The sequence below is a fragment of the Mandrillus leucophaeus genome, unplaced genomic scaffold, assembly GCF_000951045.1.
Source record: "Mandrillus leucophaeus isolate KB7577 unplaced genomic scaffold, Mleu.le_1.0 Scaffold80, whole genome shotgun sequence".
Taxonomy (NCBI): Eukaryota; Metazoa; Chordata; class Mammalia; order Primates; family Cercopithecidae; genus Mandrillus; species Mandrillus leucophaeus.
This window is the reverse complement of record NW_012108697.1, coordinates 5,748,862-5,774,883: the sequence shown is the minus strand read 5'-3', so window position 1 is coordinate 5,774,883 and position 26,022 is coordinate 5,748,862. Positions and strand designations below refer to the sequence as shown.

The window sequence follows — 26,022 nt, the reverse complement described above, 5'->3', positions numbered from 1 at the left end:
CTCCCGGGTTCAAGCGATTCTCCTGCCTCAGCCTCCCAAGTAGCTGGGATTACAGGCACCTGCCACCACACCCGACTAATTTTTTGTCTTTTCAGTAAATGCAGTCTTTCACTATGTTGGCCAGGCTAGTCTCGAACTCCTGACCTCGTGATCTGCCCGCCTTGGCCTCCCACAGTGCTGGGATTATGGGCATGAGCCACTGTGCCCGACCTGAATACAGAAACTTTTTTGCCTCACCCATCGCCCAGATTGGAATGCAGTGATGTGATCATGGCTCACTGCAGCCTCAACCTCCTGGGCTCAAGGAATCCTCCCACCTCCACCTCCTGAGTAGCTAGAACTATAGGACTACAGGTGCCTGCCAACACATACGGCTTTTTTTTTTTTTAATTTATTTTGTAGAGACAGGGTTTCTCTATGTTGCCCAGGCTGATCTGGAACTCCTGGGCTCAAGTGATCCTCCCACCTCAGTCTCCCAAAATGCTGGGATTATAAGCATGAGCCACCATGCCCAGCCTAAACTCTATTTAAAAAAAAAAAATTGCAAAAATGTGATTTACTGTAAGAGTACTATTTTAAAAATATTAACACGTAAAGAAATATGTAATAAGCTACAATATTTCTTCAAAAAAATCAGTCTTACTCTCCTCTCTGGCATATATTCATTCTCAATTAGCATTTCCTACCCCTTCTCCCTTCCGTTTCCTACCTGACCATAACTTCTAGGGCATTGTTTTTCAAGCTGTGGGTCATAACCCATTAGTGGATCATGAATCCATTTGACTAGCGTTTATTAAAATGAAATAGATTAAAATAGAAAATATCGGAATGTACCACGTAGTAAGGGGAAGTATGTCATTAATTTATTTCAGTTATGTATCTTATATATTTGTATGTGAATACAATATCAAATGTTTGAAAGCCACCATTCTAGAGTATTTCATCTATTTGTATCTTGAACCTAATGTTTTTTAAATATGCATGTTGAATAGTTGTTGCATAAATATTTGCATAAAAATTTTAAACCTAGAATTTTGTATATACATGATACTTTGTTTCTTTTTTTTTTTTTTTTTAAATCAGTGTTGACCAGGTTGGCTTCAAATGTGTAGCCTCGCCTCCCAGAGTGCCAGGGCAACCGGCCTGGGCCACCACGGCTCCCAACATGATACTTTGTTTCTAATGTGCATGGCCAAAGGCTACATCAGAGGGAAACCCTTAGTGTTCACAAGTTTTATAACTACTTTTTAAAAATTTATTCTTTGAAGCATTTTCAAAGACTGTTATTGAAGACTATTTTTTTCCCAGTGTAATTCATACTGGTTTGTACTAGTTCCTATTACTCTGAAATACTTAGAAAGTATGCCTTTGCATATGTGGTATTAAAAATAAGAGTTGGGGGCTAGGCACAGAAGCTCATGCCCTGTAATCTTATCGCTTTGGGAGGCCAAGGCAGGAGGATCACTTCAGCACAGCTGGGCACAGTGGCTCATGCCTGTAATCCCAACACTTTGGGAGGCTGAGGTGGGCAGATCACGAGGTCAGGAGTTCGAGAGCAGCATGATCAATATGGTGAAACCCCTTCTCTACTAAAAAAAATTCAAAAATTAGCTGGGCGTGGTGGCACACGCCTATAGCCCCAACTACTCGGGAGGCTGAGGCAGGAGAATCTCTTGAACCCAGGAGGCACAGGTTGCAGTGAGCAGAGATCACATCACTGCACTCCAGCTTGGGTGACAGAGTGAGACTCCATCTCAAAAAAGAAAAAAAAACCACACGGTTGATGACATTAATATGATTGAACCATAAGTTTCTGTTAGCTCTGAAAGTATCAATTTCCAATCAAGCATTATAATCTAAGATCTTTTTTTTTTTTTTTTTTTTTTTGAGACGGAGTCTCGCTCTGCCACCCAGGCTGGAGTGCAGTGGCCGGATCTCAGCTCACTGCAAGCTCCGCCTCCCAGGTTCACTCCATTCTCCTGGCTCAGCCTCCCGAGTAGCTGGGACTACAGGCGCCCGCCACCTCGCCCAGCTAGTTTTTTGTATTTTTTAGTAGAGACGGGGTTTCACCATGTTAGCCAGGATGGTCTCGATCTCCTGACCTCGTGATCCACCCGTCTCAGCCTCCCAAAGTGCTGAGATTACAGGCTTGAGCCACCGCGTCTGGCCCTAAGATCTTTTTATGAGAATAAAAAATTGTTCTAATATTTTTGAGAAGCTACTTTTCAAAGTTGCACCTGTTACTCTGAGGGCAAAATGTAAAAGTTCTGCTTCACCCATGTAAATTTTGAATTTAATGAATTTATCATGAATGTCCTTCTTTGTGTTTATTAATGCAGATAACAAGAGTAATCCACAGACTTAAAACATGAGCTCAGATGCCAGCCAAGGCGTGATTACCACTCCCCCTCCTCCCAGCATTCCTCACAAAGAGAGATATTTTGACCGCATCAATGAAAATGACCCAGAATACATTAGGGAGAGGAATATGTCTCCTGATCTACGACAAGACTTCAACATGATGGAGCAGAGGAAACGAGTTACTCAGATCCTGCAAAGTCCTGTGAGTTGAATTAGAAGGCTGTAATTTTTCTCCCTCTTTAGAAATATTAGTATAATGAGGTAGAAGGTTTCTGAAACTACCCTCAGGTTAAAAGAGGGGTGGAGGAGAGTGGCGACCGGTTGCTTCCAGTCTTTCAAAGGAGAAATGGACATCTAATTTGTGTATTTGATTTGCAGAGCCTTAACAACAAACTAGTATTGTGTTTGGTGGTTTAAATTTTGTGTTTTCTGGGTATAGCACTTTATTAAAGGAGGATAAACGATTTTACTTAATTCAGGGACACCCAATTCAGACTGAATATGTAAAGAGAAGAAAGGCATGACTCAAGTCATAGGGACCAATAAATAAGTTAGGTATATCCCATGCACTATTTTCTTCTTCCTTTGGGTACCTTGACACTCAGAGCAGCATAAGACTTAAGGTTTTTGAGGAAGTCTGTGATTTGGCAGCCTAATATTACATATGCCTACTGCAGGCATATGTGCATACACACTAAATTAACTAAATTAAAAGTGGATTATAGGCCAGGCTCAGTGGCTCACATGTGTAATCCCAGCACTTTGGGAAGCCAAGGCAGGAGGATCACTTGAGCACAGGAGTTTGAAACCAGCCTAGGCAGTATAGTGAATCCTTCTCTTTACAAAAAAATTTAAAAATTAACTGGGTGTAGTGGTGTGCACATGTAGTCCCAGCTACTCCTGGGAGGCTGAGGCAGGAAGATCACTTGAGCCCAAAAGGTCAAGGCTGCGGTGAGCCATGATCATGCCACTGCATTCCACCCTGGACCACAGAGTGAGACCTTGTCTCAAAAAAAAAAAAAAAAATTCAACTCAAGCCGAAAATCCTGTCTGCACAGCAATACTCAGACTTTGTGAATCATATTCAAGTGATCTGTTTTCTTACAAAACCTTAGTGGAAATGTATTAATACATTATGGAAAATGAGAGAACAGCTTGATTTAAAATGCAAAGTGAATTCGTAACTTTATGCATAATGAAGATCATGCACCCCTAAGACAGAGTTCAACACACAGACACATGATGCCTAGGTTAGGGCTATATTAGGTTTCCAACTTGGGTGTCAAAGTTAGCACCAAGGCATAGAGCTGCCTGAAGTAGCCCTGGTAAATCATTTTTGTTATGTCCTTGTGAATTTAATCATAGAGGTGAGCCCAGAACCAAAGGGGAATTCAACTCTGAGTAATTAATTCTCCCATATTAGTGGCCTTGGTGAAAGCATAGAAGTACAAGTTATAAGAACAATGTAAGCTTTGTGTAATTTTATTTTTTTTATAGTGCCCAGTTTAAAGAAACTCTTTCCAAATGGGAAGATTCATCAGAAAAGTCATGATGAGAGAGTAAATGTTCAGTGCCTTACTTTATGCAAACTTGAGCGTCTAGGTTTATAAAGACTTGAAGAGCACATTAATTATTTAGATCAAAATAGATTTGTTTCCTTCTCTGAAGAAACCCCATTTTTAAGAACTACCTTACTGGACCGGAAATGGTGGCTTATGCCTGTTGTAATCCCAGCACTTTAGGATGCCAAGATGAGAGGATTGCTTGAGCCCAGGAGTTTGAGACGAGCCTGGGCAACGTAGTGAGACCCAGTCTCTGCAAGAAATTAAAAAATTAGTCGACTGTGGTGGTGTGAGTCTGTGTCTCATACTTAGGAGGTGAAAGGATTACTGGAGCCCAGTAAATCAAGGCTACAATGAGCTGTGATCACACCACGGCACTCCAGCCTGGATGACAGAGCAAGACTCTGTCTCAAAAAATTTTTTTAAAGAACTTATCAACCAAATGATTGTAAAATGATTGTAGTAACAGATAGCGTATAGTAACTGAAAGAATGAAATGAAGTTTCAGTTTTGGTTAAAGTTGTTAAATATTGAGATTTCTTTAGGAAGTATCTCAAAGAGGACCACTGAATTCTAACTGTAGAGTTTAAATGAAAAAAAGTACTAAACTCCATTTTTATGCCAGGGTTTTTGTCTTATAGTTTACCCATTACACTAAACGTGCATAATGTTAAGTAGATTAATTTTTTATACTTAGTATTTCTATCTGTAAATTGACCTAAAAGTAACAATTTTACTTATGCCTTGGGGAACTTGATGAAATACTGTGAAAGGGCAAACACATAGTTTATCATTTCCTTATTCACTTAACAAGAGTGATCATTTTCTGCCCAGAGAGGAACAAAGAAGGCTGAGATTTAAAAGAATTAAAAGTTGATATTTTTTTTCCTAGATCTTGGCTAATGAATTTAAAATCTTCTTTGTGAAAGACTTAGGGAAGTATATACATTTTGTCTTCCTGCCATATTTTAGGACAGTGATTTTTAAGTTTCTTTTAATGTAACAGAAACTTCACCAAGGGAAATGATGCTTGGTGGCTTATGTTAGTTATCTACTGCTAAAATAACAGATTATTCCAGAATTTAGCAACTTAAAGCAAGCATTCATTATCTCACCATTTCTGTGGGTCAGAAGTTTAGGAGCAGTTTAGCTGGCTCAAGTTCTCTGATGAAGTTGCAGTCAATATGTTAGCCAGGGCTGCTGTCATTTGAAGGCTTTACTGGGGCTGGAGTATCCACTCTGAAGAAGGATCACTCACATGCTGTTGGCAAAAGACCACCATTCCTTGCCATGTGGACCTTTTCTAAAGCTGCTTGAGTGTTCTTCCCCAGAGCAAGGATCCAAGAGAGAGCAGCCTGCAGTGCTGCTTTAGAACTAATCTCAGACATCACACACTATCACTTCTACCATATTTATTAGTTAGAAGTGAGTCATTTAATTCTCCCTGTGCTCCAGGGGAGAGAAATTAAGCTCCATCTTTTGAGGAGAGAATTGTCCACTCTCTGGTTACTATTTAGAAACAGGGTCTTACTTTGTTGCTCAGGCTAGTGCACAGTGGCTGTTAACAGGCACAATCATAGCACACAAAATCCTGTGCTCAAGCAATCCTCTTGCCTCACTCAGCCTCTTGAGTAGCTGGGACTACAGGTATGTGCCACCATGCCTGGCAGGTCACAATTTATTTTAAAGGAGCTGCAGTCCTTCCGCTACAATTTATTTTTCTTCCTCCTACATGCAAAATACACTCATCTTCTCCTAGCACCTCCTAAAAAGTCTTATCCCACTCCAACATTAGCTTGAATCTAGAATCTCATCTAAATGTGGTCCAGCTGCAGATGATCCTCCTCAGGGTGTAGAACCTTAAGTACAGGTCCTGTCAATCTATTGATCTGTGAAATAAAGATTCATGTTATCTGCTCCCCAGTGGCAGGAGAGGGCATAAGATAGCTGCTATAGACATTCCTCTTCAAAAAGGAGAAAATTGGGAGATACAAAGGAGTCACTGGTCCAAAGCAATTGTAAATCCATCTGGACAAATGTTTGGAAGTTTTTTGATTAGGACTCAGTCCTGCTGTTTACCAGGACTGAACCTCCCTGGTGCTTGGCTCTGACCACTAGGTTCTTGGTTCCACTGTCTAAATCATCCTCCTTTTTCTTGAAAGGTAACCCGTGTTTGCCACTTTGTGTTTTTCTTAATCTGCTTTCTTCTTACAGAAGTTTTAGGGGTCCAAAGGCCCCTTTTCCTTTTATACTGTCTTTGTTCCTTTCAGCCCAAGCTTACAGTGTTTCTGCTGATACAATTCTTTTAAAAATTTTGTGAGTCTCCTGTAAATATTGGGATTCACTCTGTTAGACAAAATCCATAACCAATAAAGATTAAAATCAGATTTTACTAATTCATGTTTGTAAGCGACAAATTTGTACACCTTCTATTTAAAATTCTCGGTTAATTTAGGTAGAAGGGAAATCAGGAGAGAAATTAATAAAAGCAAAGTATAATACTTTTTTATTAAACACTTACTATGTGCCAAGCACCTATTATGTGTCTTTAATCCTCAAAGCAATTCAGTTAAAGAAGTATTAAGATGCCTAGGTTACAGATGCGTAAACTGAAACTTAGAGACATTAAATAACTTGCTGAAGTTTTACAGCTTAGTTAAATGATGTGGTCAGAATTTAAACTCCAAAGCTCACACCTGTAATCACTAGGCTGTACAACTTATAGCATTCAATGACAACAAATTCTGCCTATATGTTTTTATATCATCTTATCTTCAAAGCCTGATGCTCAAGTTAATTCAACACAACCTAGAAGAGTTTATAATCACAAGACATTTTGGTGTAAATGTAAATTTGGATGACAAAAATCACCCCTTTTTGCCTTGAGCTGAGAAAATAACAATTTTTCTTATTCTGGCCCTCAGGTATTACTTATTTCTAGGAATTTCACAACCTTTTTATCATATTTAAATTTTTAAATAAAATATTTATCTTAGAAATCAAATACCACTTGGTAAATTAATTTGGCTTGAAATTTTGTTGCTGTAGAGAAAATCCACAAGTTCTCTGTGTCCGCTGTACTCGTATATAACGTCTGTGGAGACCTTAAGTTGTAATTTATCCCCTTTTCTCAAAATGAAGTGTCCAGGACAAACTCTTGGAATTAAGCGATGCCTTTTCAAAGTTAAAGAAGCATATAAGTTGAAAAACTAAGCAATAGCACATTGAACACAAGAGATAGTTATTAAATTCTGAATGCGTGGATAAACGGATAGTGAATAGCTGGGTGGGCTTTGAAACATTAAACATTTGAATATTGTCCAACAATCTCCTACTGAACTTGACTGCTTAATAAGGAAAACAGTTGCTGGGCTTCGTAAGCCTTACCACCATGAGAAGCAGTTTAGACTGGTTGACACAAATGTGCAGTGTTACTCTGAAAAATAACAGGAGTGTATGTGGTGGTAGCCTGGGCACATGACATACTAATAGTTTTTAATAACAGGGCAATGCGTACTGCTGCAAGCTTATTTTGATGCAAGGAGAAACGTCAAAGCCATATACATTTTAGGATATCACTGGAAGTAAGGCCTGAGTGTTAACAGTGTTCCTTAATTCAAATAATTGGTCAAAAGTCACCATGATCTGTGGTCAGTTGAGAAGTATAAGATGCAAATATTCTTTATTTACATTTCTGTTGTACACAGCTTCAAGAAAAATATTCTAACCTTTAACTTCATGTTAATTAAGACTTAGATATAGGAGAAAGACCATCCAGAAGAAAATATGGTTTATTTGTTTTTTCTCCTTTCAGCAGGGCCAGTGGTATTCTAGTTCCAAATGAGTACATTTCTTAATGGAGGAATTCTAACTAAGTTTGTTATGCTCCTAATTCTGCTTTAGGAGAGCTCTAATAACATAATTATAGGGTGCCTTGGGAGCAGCAAATCTGTAAATCGTTTTTTTGTTTTTTTTTTTGTTTTTGTTTTTTTGTTTTTTTTTTTTCACTTTTTGCCCCAATTTTCCTCTCTAGTAATTTTGAGGTAGAACATCCAGATGTGGATATTTAAAATTCATCTCTGATGTCTCCAATATTTATCAGTGTTATTATCTGAGTGTAAGTTAGACATTACTGATAAATCAGCCAACATGGAGTTTTTTTTTTTTTTTTTAAGCATTAATTGAAATAATTTTATCAGGTGAGGTTTTCTTAAAAACTCAAATTGGTTCTCTTTTCTGTGACTTAAATATTTTATCTCCTGCCACTTTCTGCTGAAAGTTCTGACCAGATACAGAGCCTTAAAATGTGACACCTCAAGTGAATTCTACTTTTGGATTATAGTATTCTGGAATATATGAGTACTTAAAGTGTATTCTTAGCCTCCGTGAATCTTAAATCTCTGAATATTTGACATTTTTAGAAGTTCATTTTTGTCCATACTTTATTAATTCAAAGTTTATAGCCTCACTCCCTCGACAATGATAGATATATAAAATAAAAGGGTGTGAGATTCAGATAAGGCTTTTAAGGCACCCTGTCTCTAACTTAAACATTTTGCTTTTCACCTAGTGATTTTTTTCCCATACTTTTTACCTGTGTTTGAAGAGCTGTTCAAACTATAATGTTCTGGGGGCAAATTAAGTTTTCGAGTAGAATTTTGTTTGAGTTGAAGAATTAAATGGCTTTTTAAAAGTTTATAACATTCAATGATGATGAATTTCTTATTTAAAGAAAATAAATCTTACCTAGTAGATTATGGGCAGGCCTAATTACACAGGAAGGATTTCTCATTCAAGTAATAGACTGATAAGACTGTTTTCTAGCTAATAACCTATGAAATGGATCTTTGCTACCTTAACTGAGTCCAGATTGAGATAAAATTCTTCAGTTTCTTTGTATCTAGGAAAATGAAAAGAAACTCTAACTTAGTATTAATTGAGCACTGAACTACACACTCAGAGAGAATCTAGAAATGTGACAGACACAGTTTCAGTCCTCAGATAATATGGTATAGCAGAGTAGGAAAATAGTTAAACAATCACAGTCATACAATAGGTACCCTAAGTATAGTATGGGGAAACATTCACAGTGAAGTGCAGAAGAGAAGAAATACAGAGATTCCTCCTAACTTGGATGATTAGGTAACTTCAAGGAGAAGGTAGCATTTATGATGTGTTGAATAAAGGAAAGAATTCATTAGGAAGAAGAACAGTGGAAGTCAATACTTCCATTGCACGAAGGAGATCCAGCAGGGCTCGAGAAGTGCAAGTTGCGATCAGAGAATGCTGCATGAACCTCATAGGCTAAAGCATGAGGTAGTAATGGCGAAAAAATTACATAGCAGCAGACTATGGGAATTTTGCAGTACCAAGCCATTTTGACCTAGGTTAGGAGTCGGTACATTTTCTCGTCATTGCCCATTTTGTTTACACAATTTTTTAATGAAAGTGTTTGTTTTGGATCTGGGTTCAAATTTTGCTTTGCCTACCACTTACTAGCTATGTGACATTAGGAAGCTCATTGAACTTCAGCTTCAGTTTCCTTGTTGGTAAAATGGGGAAAATACCTTACACGGTTGTGACAATTAAAATAAGAGCATGCAGTACAGCGTGTAGCACGTAGTAGGCAACTATTTTTTGGAAGTTATATATTTATTGCTAATTTGAAGTACGTTATGCTTTTGTGGCAACACTTTGAAGATTTTAATTCCTTAGACTATATTTTGGTTTTTGAAGGTCTTGAATCTGTCACCCTGATGGCATTCTGGTTTATTCATCTTCACAAAATTTAACAACTACCACTACCTCCTCTTCTATGCTCTTCTGTATCTGAGAAGGAAGACATAGTTTATGCCATGGTTTTGTGTATATGTTGTTTGATCTTCTAACCCAACTCTTCTTTAGTGGAAACTCCAGGGAACTGTTGGCTAATCTGACAAGCACAGTATGTGGCCTCACCACCGTGATTAGAAATTAAGTTTCTCATTATGCTTTGATGAATTCTTAGCTACAAGAGGGCAAGTACTTAACCTGGTATTCCAGGATCACCATAATCTGCCACTATATATATGTATTTTTGCTTTATCTACCATTGCAATCTAATGCTCTAATCTAGCCTAAGAGGTTTACTCAACATTTCAGATCACAACATGCCTGCTACTTTGGTTTCAGAGATACAACCCAACTCTGATTAAAATTAGGAAAAGATCCTGTGCCCAGTTGAGGGTTCCAGATTTGAATCTTTATTCCATTTACTTATTAGCTTTGTAACCTCAAGCAAGTCATTGCCTATCTCAGGGCTTTGTGGTGAGACTCAAATGAATCAACTATAAAGGATTACTAACATTGAACTTTAGTAAAAATATGATTACCCATCTCAAAGATAAATAAAATTTTTATCTAATATTTTAATGAAAGCTCTAAATTTACTGATAAATTTTAAAAATCAGCTGAAATTAGTAATTATATTAGTCATTTTTTATATTAGTCTTATATTAGTAATTTTTACACTTACTGTTGTAAGACTTAGGTAATTATCTGAACAATATTTCAGAAACATTTGAAACATGTAAAAATGAGTTATAAATGTTCATGACAACATATTAAACCTTTTTTGCACTGGAAGAATTCTTATCTGTTGAAGCACTGCGAACTGTAAAAAAGGCTGGGGAGATTTCATATACTTTGAAAATTGTTGTTTTTTTTTAACCTGTACTGCATAGAAGCTATTCGTCAGCTTTGAAGGAGACATTCGTATTTTCCCTCTTATTTTTAATTTGATTTCAGAAGGGCTTATACGTGCCTCTATGACACCATAGCTATCCCAAAGGTTTTAGAATGGTACTCACATATTGTGGGATATATAGTAATGAAGAAAGCATTTCACTAATGTAAAAAGAGCATTGGACCTGTGTCCTTGCCTCTCTCATTTACTAGCTGTATGTCCATGAACAAGTTTTCAACCTTTCTTTTTTAACTTTCTCATACCACCCAGTAGAAATTTCTCACCAGTTTTATAAATAGTTGTGATTCTCTTGAGCACTTGGTTTTTTTTTTTTTTTTTTTTTTTTTTAATCTAAAAACCATTGTGAATCAGTACACTGAGCAGGCTGTCTTAATTTGTGTTGGCTGCCAGAGTTGAGATAAAATTTGTTCCATCTCTAGCAAATGCATACAATTTTATGGCATTCACTTTGTATCTTAACCTCATTCCTGGCTCCATCTACCCTCCTTATGCTTATTCTCTCTTCAGCTTTATTTTTCTTACCTATATGTATTTTCGTAGCATTTTAATCTATAGAAGTTGCCTTAAATTTTTCCTGAAAGAAAGGTGCAAGACATTTAATAAAATAGATAATGCCTACTTTTCAAAGCTATTGTAATATATGTAATGAGTGATACACATAGTAGGTATCATTAATTTTGGGTTTTTAAAACTGAATCAAAGAATATTGGTTATAACTACTTTGAACTGAGAAAAATTTAAATAGTTTAGTTCTGAAGGGAAGATAGAGTTCCAGAAGAGCAGACTGGCCTGTTGCCATGTGTCCAGAAGTTTTCTGTACTTTAAAGATAAATGAGGATATCTGGAAGATTTTTTTCCTTTCAGCCTTAAGCATGGTAAAATAGTTACGTTACTTATCTGTATGAAGGTGTCCATCTATCTTGTATACAGCTCTTAGCCATCTTATCTTCACAGGGTCTTGGATGAACAAGAAAACTCCCTAATGAAGTTTTCTGATAAATGAAGTATGTCTTTGTAGAGGATATTTTACAGGACAGTTTTTCTGATTTAAATTGTATATTTAAATGAACTAGATACAGTCAGTAGAACCAGATGTTTTTCAACTTATATTATGTGAATGATTTATACTTAACAAGCCTTGAATTTGTAAAAAGAAAAGCCATATTTAACTTGCGTAAACTGCTCCATGAACTTAGGATTCAAATGTGGTCACAATGAGTATTTTTAAAAATTAATCACTCAAATATCCACTTGCAGAAAGTACACCATCTTTCTCTTGGAATTTCTGCTTTTCTTTGAATTCTTCCAGAACTTTAGTGACTTACACTGACTAGGTTCATCAGTGGCCTCCATATCCAAGATGGGTGTGGGTCGTGTAATCATGCATCTGTATATATGTATGTGAGGGAGACACACTAGAGTCTGTTCAGCCCACCACTGCCATTGTACTTCCCTTCCCCATGATAGAATGTTGAAAACCAGTCTTAAACTGTTCAATAGGAGCTATAGGTTCACTGTTGACCCAGATGCTTGTGCAGGCGACCACAGTGCATCAGGGAAGGATCTTCCTGTGCTAAGCTCAGTTAGGATGTTCCATGGTCCCTTATGGTTGAGCACCCAATATTACAACTATTAGCACCCAGGTCTTAAGAGTTCACATCATGGAAACTTCTCAATTATTGTTCTAAGTGCACTGCAAACACTGAATCAGAACTAGTCCTAACATCTACCACCTCATACCTTTAGAACCACATTTCCCCTTACCACCATGAGTTCCTATGCTATTATTTTTTTTAAAAAAGTTCCTGGCGGAACATGGTGGCTCACATCTGTAATCCCACCACTTTGGGCAGCCAAGACGGGTGGATCACTTGAGGACAGGAGTTTGAGACCAACCTCACCAACATGGTGAAACCCCATCTCTACTAAAAATACAAAAATTAGCCAGGCATGGTGGTGCACACCTATAATCCCAGCTACTTGGGAGGCTGAGATAGAAGAATCACTTGAACCCAGGAGGTGGAGGTTGCAGTGAGCTAAGATTATGCCACTGCACTCCAATCTGGGCAACAGAGCGAGGAAAAAAAAAAAGTTTCCTAGACCTCTGGGAAACTCTCTCAGAAAGGCTCCATCTAAGCAGAGACTCCAGGAGATTTTATTCCTACCCTCATGAGGCAGACCACTGTCAGTGACTCAAAAGAGATTCACTCTTCTAAAGGAGGTTTTTTCATTTATCTCCCAGGTATTCATAGCTACCCTTCTTGGAGGTAGCGATTCCAGAATAATTTTCTGCCTTCTCCCTCTTAGGCAAAGTGGGGGAAATGGAACTTAATTTCTGGCAGGGCATCCTGCTACATAAGTAGCCGATCTCAAATGGAAGAGCAAGGGTTAAGTGACTTACGTTGCAAGAGTCTTCATCTTTAAAATGAAATAGACATGAGCAAGAGAACAAATGACAAACTTATTAAAATAAGTGTCAGTTGGGTTTGATGGAAAGTCAGAACCAACTATTTGTGATGTGAAGGACTGGGAGAAGTTTCAGATGATGAACCATATTAGTAACTTGAGGATTACTGGAATAGGGGCATTCTCTTAATGTTCAGGATTTTGATCCATATAAATACTGTTTCTGCCACTACCTCACCCCAACCCACCCCCAAAAAGATACAGAACTCCAGAATAGGAACATATGGAACCCAAAGTTCCATTAAAAAACTGCTGTGTATCACAGTGTTGCAGAAGAGTAATTAGAACTCAACTCTTATTAATTTGTTTTCAGAGTTTATGGAGCTAAGGAATTACCATGGAAATCATAAAATAGAAATGATGATTTAGTATGTCTCAGTGAAAACTTTTGCCATTGAGTCACTCTGTATTCAAAGTTGTGCCCCAATCACATGGGGACTCTTGTCTTTTTTTTTTTTTTTTTTTTTTTTTGAGACGGAGTTTCACTCTCATTGCCCAGGCTGGAGTGCAATGGCACGATCTTGGCTCACTGCATGCCTCCTCCTTCCAAGTTCAAGCTATTCTCCTGCCTCAGCCTCCCAAGTAGCTGGGTTTTGTATTTTTAGTAGAGACGGGTTTCTCCATGTTGGTCAGGCTGGTCTCCAACTCCGGACCTCAGGTGATCCGCCCGCCTCGGCCTCCCAAAGTGCTGGGATTACAGGCGTGAGCCACCGTGCCCGGCTGGGGACTCTGTCTCAGGTAAGCAAGGAGTGGGTCACCGTTTTTTACAGCAGTTTCTTGGTGCTTGAATTGTATATTAATAAGAGGAGTTGTATCTGTGCCTGTCTAGTATAGATACTACAATATCTCATTTTCTTTGACATTAAGAATGCCTAGTGGTTCCCCCCCCTTAAAGCAAGCTTCTTGCTGCTTCTTCCAATGCTTTGGTTTTATTGTTTTGTGTTTTATATTTGTTTTTAAATAGTACAGGTAAAAGCTATTCAGAAGAGGGATGGGGGAAAGATTGATTGTATCGGAGCAAGTTACTTTTGGGCCATTCTGCTGCAAGTGAGATGTGCTTGCTCAGTCGTTATTTTTGTGTATTACAGGCCTTTCGGGAAGACTTGGAATGCCTTATTCAAGAACAGATGAAGAAAGGCCACAACCCAACTGGATTACTAGCATTACAACAGATTGCAGATTACATCATGGCCAATTCTTTCTCGGGTTTTTCTTCACCTCCCCTCAGTATGTCAGTTTTGCAGAGTTTTAAACATTATAATTTTACTTCCACTTTGGAACAGTGTACATCTCTAGCAACATATTCTGCTCAGGTTCAGTTCTTAAGTTTATAACATCTAATACTTAGAGTAACATAGTGTTAGAACCTCCTCTACCTTTTCATATCAACCAGGCATTTACTACACTTTATACAGATTATAAGATGATATAAGACATGGTCTGCGCTGGGACCTGTGGCATGTGTCAGTAGTCCCAGCCACATGGGAGGCTGAGGTGGGAGAAATGCTTGAGCCCAGGAGTTCGAGACCAGCCTAGCAACAAAGTGAAAACTTTGTCTCTATTTTTGTTTTTTGTTGTTGTTGTTGTTCGTGTTTGTTTGTTTGTTTGTTTTGAGACAAGAGTCTTGCTCTGTCACCTAGGTTGGAATACAGTGGCCTGATCTCGGCTCACTGCAACCTCTGCCTCCCAGGCTCAAGTGATTCTCCTGCCTCAGCCTCCTGAATAGCTGGGATTACAGGTGCATGGCACCATGCCTGGCTAATTTTTTGTATTTTTAGTAGAGACGGGGTTTCACCATGTTGGTCAGGCTGGTCTCGAACTCCTGACCTTGTGATCCGCCCACCTCAGCCTCCCAAAGTGCTGGGATTACAGGCATGAGCCACTGCACCAGGCCGAGCTTGTCTCTATTTTCTAAAATAATCTGATTTTAATGTGGCTGGATATAAATCATATCACAGTTGGATTTGGAAGTTTGGGTTTTATTCCTAACTTTGATGGGAAGCCATTTTAAGCAGAAGGATGACTTTAAAAGACCACTATATTTTCGGTGTGAAGAATGAACTGGGAGATTTCATAGTACTATTAACAAAAATAGAATAGTCCACAGTTGGAGATCTAGTTTGGCTTGGGAAATGGAGGAAGTTCAACTTTGGGCATGCTCCATTTGCATTGCCAAGACATTGCAGCAATTGGAAATGCAGTCAGCTTAGGAGAAACATTTGGCAAATAGACAGAGAGAAGTAGTACTCAAAGCGTGGACATTGATTAAATAATCATACAAGAGGGTATGGGCTGACAAAAGATTCCAAAGAGAAAACCTCAAAAGCTCAAAGAGGAAGACTAGTCAGAGAAGACAGAAATAGTAAAAGAAGCTGCCCTGCAAGTGTCCTGGATTCCATGGCGGGAACAAGGAGCTACAGGAGACCTTGGCCTGCTGACTGGAATGTACAAAGGCACGGCAGGAGGAAAGCCGTGTGCCACTGTTCGGAGGTCAGGAAATAGCAACCAGTTGCCTGAAATACTTAACGTTGTGTTGTGAAAAGCGGAAGTTAAAGTTGGAAAGTTACGGGGAGAGTAGGAGACAGGTTAATGACTGACTCTAAAATTTTGTCAGAAATTATACAATTTTGTGTGGCTTATATATTAAAACTATTCAAATTACTTCAAAACATCTCAAAATTTAAGGGTTTTACATTGAAATATTCTCTTTAAAAGTTCTTGCTCATATTCTCAGGTTAAAAGCAGTGCTTTGGAAAACTCAATGGCTTTATGCATAATGAATTTACAAAGAAAGGGGCTACAGCCAAGGACAAGAATGAGGCTTATTTCAGGGCATGAGTTAAGGGCTGAACTCAAGTGTGGACAACGAGGGACCTTATGAAGAAAACAGTCATGGAATGTGGTGGCAAATTATATATGGTAACCCGGGAGAGGTTAAGAGGTAGAGGTTACTTAGAGTTTGAGCCTACAGGAATGGTAATATCAATATTAGAAGCAAAGTAAGGAGAAGAGAGAAGGTAAGAAAAACCAGGAGAGAGAAGATAAAATCACCTTTAGACCCTTTTAATTTTGATGTTATTGTGTTGTAGGCAGTAAGAAATGGCAGGCTAGGCTGGGCACGGTGGCTTATGCCTATAATCCTAGCACTTTGGGAGGCCAAGGCAGGAGGATCACTGGAGGCCAGGAGTTCAAGACCAGCCTGGGCAACATAGTGAGACCCTGTCTCCACTAAAAAATTAAAAAATTAGCCAGGTGTGGCAGCGTGCCCTGTAGTCGTAGCTACTCAGGAGGCTGAGGTGGAAGGATTGCTTGAGCCTAGGAGTTCAAGGCTGCAGTGAACCATGATCACACCACTGCACTGCAGCCCAGGGGACAGAGTGAGACCCTGCCTCTTAAAAAAAAAAAAAAAAAAAAAAGGCTGGGGCCAGGCACAGTGGCCTAGGCCTATAATCCCACCACTTTGGGAGGCCAAGGCGGGTGGATCATCTATCATCTGAGGTCAGGAGTTCGAGACCACCCTGACCAACAAGGAAAAACCCCATCTCTACTAAAACTACTAAATTAGCTGGGCATGGTGACATATGCCTGTAATGTCAGCTACTCAGGAGGCTGAGGCAGGAGAATCGCTTTGAACCCGGGAGGCGGAGGTTGCGGTGAACTGAGATCACGCCATTGCACTCCAGCCTGGATAACAAGGGCAAAACTCCATCTCAAAAAAAAAAAAAAAAAAAAGAAAAGAAGCAGGCTGGAAAATGGGGAGGAGGAGCTGATCAGAACTAAAGACCAGGGAGTGAGTTGTCTACACAAAAATAACAGTAGGGAGGCTCAAGAGTCTCTAATGTTTTTGTAGGGAAATGTAAAATGAGAAAGAACATAGTGGAGGACTGAGCTTTGGGAAAGAGCCACAGTTGGGCAAAGGGAACAGATGAACTTGGAGAAAAGCAGGTGGACAAGGAACAAGAGATCTGAGATAGTATCACATGGGCCTGGAGAAGAGTTCTAGGAATGAGGCAGTGTAAATTGTGTTAAGCTGTAAAAAGGCCAAGGAGAATGAAGACTGAGCAAAAGTTGAACTTGGTAACAGTTGAACTTGGCAATTAGATCATCAGAGACCTTCAAGATCTTCAGTAGGACGGAAATCATACTACTATTTGCATGCATTATTTTCCATCTCAAATTTTTTTGTGTGTTTGAATAAAAGTCAAGAGAGATAATAGAAAAGTAGCTTTCTGTTGAGGTCTTTTCATAAAACTAGCAATAACCTCAGTATTTAACAGTTTTACCCTTGGAGATATATGTAACAATTTTTCCCCAGTGGTGTGAGCCTTTGATATAGTCACTCCTTAGCAAGCACTAGATGAAGCAACTTTTACTAAGCAATCAAAGATAGCTGATACTTATTTTACTCTCAGTGTACCTCTCTGAAGGAGAATAAGCTAATAAAATATTGTATGGGCTGATAAATTTCAGATTATTATATACAAGGCTGGGATACTCCCAGATGCAGGCTACTTCCTGGCAACTAATTTCCAGGTAAGGGATTGCATGACTTGTATCTCTCTCCACATTTTTTGTTCTTTTAGGTCTTGGCATGGTCACACCTATCAATGACCTTCCTGGTGCAGATACATCCTCATATGTGAAGGGAGAAAAACTTACTCGCTGTAAACTTGCCAGCCTGTACAGACTTGTAGACTTGTTTGGATGGGCACACCTGGCAAATACCTATATCTCAGTGAGTTCTTCAGCTTTCAATTCCTTTTTGAAAAAATTCCAACTAGCTGGCAACTATACTTTTCTTACCTTTACCTGGAAGTCCAGTTTTCAGACTTATTCTCTAAACCTAGTATGCTAGATCGCAGCCAAATACTGATTTAAACCTTATTCCCAAGGGAGAGGCTACAGTTCCCCCACCTTTCTTCTCCCCTTACTATCTGTGTTGTTCCTTTGGTTCAGACCAAGTGTAGAATCTATCCAGGAAGAAATCCTTCTGTCAAAATTGTCCCTCTCCATGATAATTATGTCTGAGCATCAGTGGATCAGTGGCTTTATAAGCATTTGAGGCAAGGAAGATAGAGGAGGTCAGGGAAATTTCCTCCCTGGTCTTTATTTTTTAAATATATTATTGCCATTCACCATCATATTTTTATTTTGCCACACTTGGAAAAAGATGCTATTTGGAAGCAAAAGAGTATTAAAATACTGTACAATGGAAATGGTATAGATGCAGTCCACAGAAAACCTTTCTTCCTTTCCACCTTCCATCTTTATTTTAATTCCTTCCTAGGAGGAGATACTGTTTGCTTTCCTTTGCCCATTTTGCCTTAACTTCCAAGTTATAAATTAAGGTTATAATCATTGCCATATTGGCTTGAATAATATTAGCATTTATTTTCCATGAACATAGCTGACCCTAAATAATCTTAGAGCCCCAAAATAGCACTTTTATAAGTCCAGTAAATAAGAAATTAAAGTCAGAATTTTTAAGCAAGTACTTGAGGGAAACTTTAGGAGTTTCATGTTGTAGACCTTTAATTTTTGCTTTGTTGGGTTTTTTTTTCCTGATCTCTCACAATTAGTCATTGTAAATATATTTGTAGTCATGTTTCCACTGCAAAATATAGACCACTTCATACTAATTCCCTGTTGTTGTTTTTTTTTTTCCAGGTAAGAATAAGTAAGGAGCAAGACCACATTATAATAATTCCCAGAGGCCTATCTTTTTCTGAAGCTACAGCCTCCAATTTGGTATAATTTTCCATTCCTGTGTTGCTTTTTCTGAGCTTTCTTCTGCTTTTCTGACAGTTTTTAGCTTTTAGTACAGGACAGAATAAGAAGGTATGGATGGAAAAACATTTACTAGTGAACAGTGAAGGGAATTTGAACTATGTTGTTGTTTTAAAGAAAAGTTTTAGAGAGTAGTGTAATTGAAGAGACTAATAAATGAGTTGGTCTTACCAGTTTTCTATGTTTTGAAGGGAATCTTGATTTTTTTCCCCACCCTATACACTCAGAAATTTGTCTTAAAAAAAACACACACACACACGGCCAGGCGCGGTGGCTCACGCCTGTAATCCCAGCACTTGGGAGGCTGAGGCAGGTGGATCACGAGGTCAGAAGTTCAAGACCAGTCTGGCCAACATGGTGAAACCCCATTTCTACTAAAGATAGAAAAAATTAGCTGGGTGTGGTGGCACACGCCTGTAATCCCAGCTACTCGGGAGGCTGAGGCAGGAGAATCGCTTGAACCCACGAGGCAGAGGATGCAGTGAGCCAAGAACACAGCGTTGCACTCCAGCCTGGGCGACAGGGCAAGACTCCATCTTAAACACACACACACACACACACACACACACACACACAGACAATGTTCATAGCTAGATTTAAACAAAGTTCAGTTGGTAAGAATATAGGATCTGACCTTCTTAGTATTTTATCTTTTCCATGATTGTACTCCTAGCCACTGTCACCAGCTTACAGAGTGACAGGAGCTACCTTGGTTCTGGGTGCTTGCTGTAATGTTAGCAAATAGAAGTTTTCTAGCCAATTCTATACATGCCAGACTTGTTCAGACCTCCAATGAAGAGCTTAAGTTTCTCAGTTTCTTGGAAACTACTTCTTGCCAAGTACTAAGTTTTGTTGCACCTGTTTTATAAATAAAGTGTTATGGGAACAAAGCTGTACCTGCTAACTTACAGATTGTTTATGGCTGCTTTTGTACTGCAGCTGCAGATTTGAATAATTGCAGCAGAGGCCCACGAAGTCCAAAATGTTTACTATCTGGCCTTTTACAAAAAGGTTTGCTACCCCCGGTTTAGCTTGTGAAACACAAGCTTTGATACATATGTACCAGTTAAATGTTTTTCTGATTTTTTCCAGGTAAAAGTCAATATAATAGGAGAAGTGGTTGACCAGGGAAGTACGAATTTGAAAATTGACCATACAGGATTCAGTCCCCATGCTGCGATCTATTCAACACGTCCTGATGTTAAGTGTGTGATACACATCCATACCCTTGCAACAGCAGCTGTAAGTCAATGAAAGGCCAAAACTGACAGTGACTCTGGAAGATGTATTATTTTTGTGGCTTTCTCAACAGGATGCTTTACTATCTGCTTTTCAAAATCATATTTGATATAATAATCTGCATAACCAGAAAGTGAAAGGCCCTTGGGACCAAATGCTACCATTCTAGGAAACAACTGGAGAAATAGCATTTGGATTTTAAAACTAACCAGTTTGAAAATTGGGTCATTGAGTTTTTTAGAGCAAAACTTCTTTCATAATATTTGACACAGCATTTAAGTTGAGTTGTATTCCCTAAGTCCTGTGTGTGTGTGTGTGTGTGTGTGTAAGAAACAAAGTGGGAAGTGAATAAAGTGGAAAGTGGGATGCAATGGTGAACACAGTGAATAGGCCAGTGCTTTCCTGACCTGACCAGACAATCAGGTTCCTATGAAAATGTATGTAGTAACGAAATGTGTTATCTTGGTATGGGCCAAACCAAATAGGTATCCTCCATGAAATGTGGGATCCTTCCCATTTCTCAAGAGTCTCTTATTCTGGGAGATGTTGCCTATTATGACTACCAAGGGTCACTTGAAGAACAGGAGGAGAGAATTCAGCTGCAGAAAGTTCTGGGGCCAAGTTGTAAGGTATGTCATAGAGTTTGTCTAAAGAGCTATTTTTGTTGCTGCTGTTGTTGATGAAAACAGTGTGAGCTATGCCAGTTATTTCAAGTGATTGCTGTGGGCATTCTATTTTAGGTGCTGGTACTCAGGAATCATGGTGTGGTTGCACTTGGAGAAACAATTGAGGAGGCTTTTCATTATATTTTTAATGTGCAGCTAGCCTGTGAGATTCAGGTAGGAAACATTATTCCCCCTTTTTAATTCTTTGTTGTTTGCTTGTTTAGTTGGATTTTGTGTACTTATTTCCAAATACGTATTAGTTAGTGGCTTTTTGTCTTTTAAGAGAAGTTCTGCTCTACTTATGTAGAGAGGGTTGTCAACTCAGTTATCTCTTGAATTGAAAATAGAAGTAAAGGAAATTAAAATTTTCTCACACTCAATCTAAGGGTCTCATAAACATCATTATCCCTACAATCCTGCTTTTTAAGTTAGTACAATTGTGGGCCGGGCGCAGTGGCTCAAGCTTGTAATCCCAGCACTTTGGGAGGCCAACACGGGCGGATCACGAGGTCAGGAGATCGAGACCATCCTGGCTAACACGGTGAAACCCCGTCTCTACTAAAAAATACAAAAAACTAGCCGGGCGAGGTGGCGGGCGTCTGTAGTCCCAGCTACTCGAGAGGCTGAGGCAGGAGAATGGCGTAAACCCGGGAGGTGGAGCTTGCAGTGAGCTGAGATCAGGCCACAGCACTCTTGCAGTGAGCTGAGATCAGGCCACAGCACTCCAGCCTGGGTGACAGAGCAAGACTCCGTCTCAAAAAAAAAAAAAAAAAAAAAAAGTTAGTACAATTGTATATATCTCTGTTTTCACCCTCTAGTGATGGTGCTAATTAAGAAAGAAAAACAGCTGCAAATCAAGAATCAAATGTGTTGTGGTCACTTTTGTAAAAAGTTTAGGGCCAGAAGTTTTATGAAATTGCAGTTTTCAACACTTCCACAACCTCATTATGATGAGAGGTTGGATATTTATTCACCACTTTTTTCATCAGAGATGCTGAATGTATTTAAAGGCCCTAATTTTCTCTAAATCAAGCAGATTTGGCCGGGCGTGGTGGCTCACACCTGTAATCCCAGCACTTTGGGAGGCCGAGGCGAATGGATCACCTTAGGTCAGTAGTTCGAGACCAGCCTGACCAACATGGAGAAACCCCATCTCTACTAAAATACAAAATTAGCAGGTGCCTGTAATCCCAGCCACTCAGGAGGCAGAGGTTGCAGTGAGCTGAGATCACGCCATTGTACTCCAGCCTGGGCAACAAGAGCGAGTCTCTGTCTCAATAAATAAACAAATAAATAAAGCAGATTCTCATGAAGCAAATGGTAATAATCTTAATTTATTGGAAGGGCCACAAGAAACGGGGAGAAAAAAACAACAACAAAACCTTTTTTTAGCAACATTAACTTGTCCTAACAATCAACTTCTTTTTTGCTTTGATGGCCCCTCCTCCTCTTGTCAAATGGGGCTATGAAAAACTTAATTAAATTAAGATAATGAGTCGATGGCTTCTGCCTAAATATCTTTAAATTCAAAGTACGGTGTTTTTGTATTCCCTTAAAATTATAACTTTTAGCAAAAGTATTAACTGGATAACCCTGGGGAAACTTCAAGAAAAGAAATTTAAAATTTGGCAACAGATTTCAGTTGCTTAAAATATATTAAGAGGTATGGCTCTAAATGTGTTTTCCATCAGGGAGGATCAGAGTCTTGGAAAGTTTCTTTTTCAGATAGGTGGAAAAGATACTTCAGCTGTCTGCTGGCACAAGAGTGTCATCTTGTCTTTGTTGTTAGTAGCCTGAGCAAGTATTATACGTATTTGTCAAATTGAAATTGTGCCTTTTTGAAAGTAAAATACTCATTACAGTCTTTATAGTTTTGTATCTCTGTGTATTTTACCGTTGATTACAGGTGCGGGCCCTAGCAGGGGCAGGTGGAGTGGACAATCTCCACATACTGGACTTTCAGAAGTATAAAGCTTTCACTTACACTATAGCAGCGTCTGGTGGAGGAGGTGTGAATATGGTTTCCCATCAAAAATGGAAGGTTGGCGAAATTGAGTTTGAAGGGCTTATGAGGACTCTGGACAACTTGGTACGTTGCACAATTGAAATAAAACTTGGATTTAATGTCTTCAGATTCAAGAGCAGATGCTTCCATTTTTGTAGAACATGCTCCATACTCCTCCAGAAGCTGAGTTTGGCCCTAGGAAAGCATTTCAGTGTGATTTAACCACACCTTTGAGAATTAAACAGAACTTACAAATGTCCTTTTTTTTTTTTGAGACGGAGTCTCTCTCTGCTGCCCAGGCTGGAGTGCAGTGGCCGGATCTCAGCTCACTGCAAGCTCCGCCTCCCCTGGGACTACAGACGCCCGCCACCTCGCCCGGCTAGTTTTTTGTATTTTTTAGTAGAGACGGGGTTTCACCGTGTTAGCCAGGATGGTCTCGATCTCCTGACTTTGTGATCTGCCCGTCTCGCCCTCCCAAAGTGCTGGGATTACAGGCTTGAGCCACCGCGTCCGGCCTGGTTTTTTTTTTTCAAGATTACAATATATTGTTATTAACCATAGTCACCATAGTATGTAACTCTTGAACTTTTTCCTCCTGTCTGACATTTTGTATCCTTTGATCAACATCTCCCCACCCCCACTTCCTAGGAACCACTATTCTACTCTACTTTTATGAGTTCAACTTTTGTTGTTGTTGTTGTTGTTGTTGTTGTTGTTGGAGGCAGGATCTTGCTTGGAGTGCCGTGACACAATCAGGGCTCACTTGCAGCCTCAACCTGCTGGGCTCAAACCATTCTTACACCTCAGCCTCCTGTGTAGCTGGGACCATTGGTGTGTGCCACCATGCCTGGCTAATATTTTTTTAACTTTTTAAGATTCTGTATATAAGTGAGATCATGGGGGTATTTGTCTTTCTATGCCTGGTTTATTTCATTTAATATAATGTCGTCAAGGTTCATCCATGTTGTCACATTTGACAGAATTTCTTTTTTAAAGCTGAATAGTATTCCATTGTGTTATATGTACTACATTGATATCCCATCCATCAGTGGACACTTAGGATGATTCCATATCTTGGCTATTGTGAATAATGCTGTACCTAACATGAGAGTGCAGATACCTCTTTGACATACTGCTTACATTTCCTTTGGATATATATCTGGTAGTGAGACTGCTGGGTCATATGGTAGTTTTATTTTTAATTGTATGAGGAACCTCCGTACTGTTTTCCCCAATGGCTGTACTAATTTATATTGCTACCAACAGTGTGCAAAGGGTCCCTTTCTTCCTACATTCTAATGCTTGTTGTCTTTCATCTTTTTTATAATAGCGATTCTAACAGATAGGACATGATATCTCATGCTTTAATTTGCATTTTCTTGATTAGTGATGTTTTAATATACTTGTTGACCATTTGTATGTCTTCTTTTGAGAAATGTTTATTCAGATCCTTTGCCCACTTTTTAATTGGGTTCTTTTCTTGCTATTTTTTGAGTTCCCTATATATTTTGGATAGTAACCCCTTAAAAGATGTATGGTTTGGCAAATGTTATCTTAGATTTTACTCTCTTCCGTGAAGGCTCAGAAGGCTGACTGCCTTCAGACCTAGGAACAAAGACTTAAATGAGCACTGAGATTTGCTTCCCAAAAACAGTTTTATAGGTAGAAAAGCACTTCTGGTCAGCAACTTAAAACTGTTCCTTGTCAGGAACAGTTGTGTGAGTGGAAATTGCAATATCAGCTGTAATCAGCTTTAACTGGGTCTTTAAATTTGCGTAATTTCAACTCTAGTGTTACATGAGAGTTATGTGGTGTTTGGAAGGATGCTTTTTTCTTTGTTTTTCAGCAAAGGAGTCTTTTAAATCATTTGTATAAGGAATTAGGATCCAAATGCTGTTGTTGATACACGTTTGATGCTTTAAATGTGATTTTTCCCTCCCTTAGGGGTATAGAACAGGCTATGCTTACAGGCATCCTCTCATTCGAGAGAAGCCTAGGCACAAGAGTGATGTGGAAATCCCAGCAACTGTGACTGCCTTTTCCTTTGAAGACGATACGGTGCCACTCTCTCCTCTCAAATACATGGCACAGAGGCAACAGCGTGAAAAAACAAGATGGCTGAACTCACCAAATACTTACATGAAAGTGAATGTGCCTGAGGAGTCTCGGAACGGAGAAACCAGTCCCCGAACCAAAATCACGGTATGCCGGTATTTTACGTAGTTTGCCTTTACTAAATATTTTGCCTAGTTACTCAAGAATTGAATGTTCTATATTGAAAATATTTGGAAAATAAAATAATATTAAAAATATTACTGTCACTTATCTGGCTTTAACTTTGTGCAAGGCACTCTTCTAAGTGCCATACACAGATCATATCATTTAATTCTCCTAATATGAATGATGCTGTTTTTCTGTCTGTTTTATAGATGAGAAAACCAAGGCAAAAAGGGTTAATTAATCATGTTTTAATGGTAAACTCGGGATTTGCATGAAGACAGTCTGACTCTTGAGCCCAGTTCTTGCTCACTACATGATACTGCTTTGTAGTTTCTGTTAAACTAACAGTAGTTTAATTCACCAGTGAATTAAAACTAGAAAAGTTATCAATACCTAATTGTACCAAAGCTGCATGAATCACTGCACATATAGCTACCCTTAGGCAAGATCTTGTAGGGTAGAGAAATGGGTTATTTTATCTTTTTCAGAAGTTTGCATTAGATTTGGTTTGGTTTGGTTTTGGAGTGCATACCACCAAACATTCTCTAGGTCAAGCTTGTCCAATCCATGGCCCAGGATGGCTTTGGATGCAGCTTAACACAAATTTGTAAACTTTATTAAAACATTATGAGAATTTTTTGTGATTTTTTTTTAAGCTAATCAGCTGTCATTAGTGTTAGTGTATTTTATATGTGGCCCAAGACAGTTGTTCTTCCAGCGTGGCCCAGGGAAGTCAAAAGATTGGACACCACAGCTCTGGATATTCAGAATTAGTTCATCTTGTATAAACTAATGGCATTCAATACGAAAATACCTAGGCATCAGAATGTCTTTTCTGTAGTCTATAAGATTTCTTGCCTCCCAGTAAAAGAACATAAACTCATTGGTCTCTCAGAATTCATTTTGTTGACAGAGATTGGTGGTTAGCCATCATTAATCTTGATCGAGATTTGCTTTCTTTTTTTTTTTTTT

The 26,022-nt window shown here is 38.9% G+C and overlaps 1 protein-coding gene across 7 annotated transcripts in view; it reads left to right on the top strand.

Annotated features, from left to right (window-relative positions):
• ADD3 (adducin 3 (gamma)) overlaps positions 1 to 26,022 on the top strand; it is a 140,593-nt gene that overhangs the window by 104,124 nt on the left and 10,447 nt on the right. For all 7 annotated transcript variants that reach the window (XM_011967557.1, XM_011967560.1, XM_011967554.1 and 4 more), the window contains 9 exons: positions 2,340 to 2,563; positions 14,223 to 14,361; positions 17,718 to 17,869; positions 18,802 to 18,882; positions 20,014 to 20,163; positions 20,646 to 20,789; positions 20,901 to 20,999; positions 22,732 to 22,914; positions 24,775 to 25,032. In XM_011967557.1, the coding sequence (XP_011822947.1) occupies positions 2,369 to 2,563; positions 14,223 to 14,361; positions 17,718 to 17,869; positions 18,802 to 18,882; positions 20,014 to 20,163; positions 20,646 to 20,789; positions 20,901 to 20,999; positions 22,732 to 22,914; positions 24,775 to 25,032 (1,401 nt within the window). In that variant the 5' untranslated portion in view covers positions 2,340 to 2,368. The remainder of the gene's footprint in view (positions 1 to 2,339; positions 2,564 to 14,222; positions 14,362 to 17,717; positions 17,870 to 18,801; positions 18,883 to 20,013; positions 20,164 to 20,645; positions 20,790 to 20,900; positions 21,000 to 22,731; positions 22,915 to 24,774; positions 25,033 to 26,022) is intronic.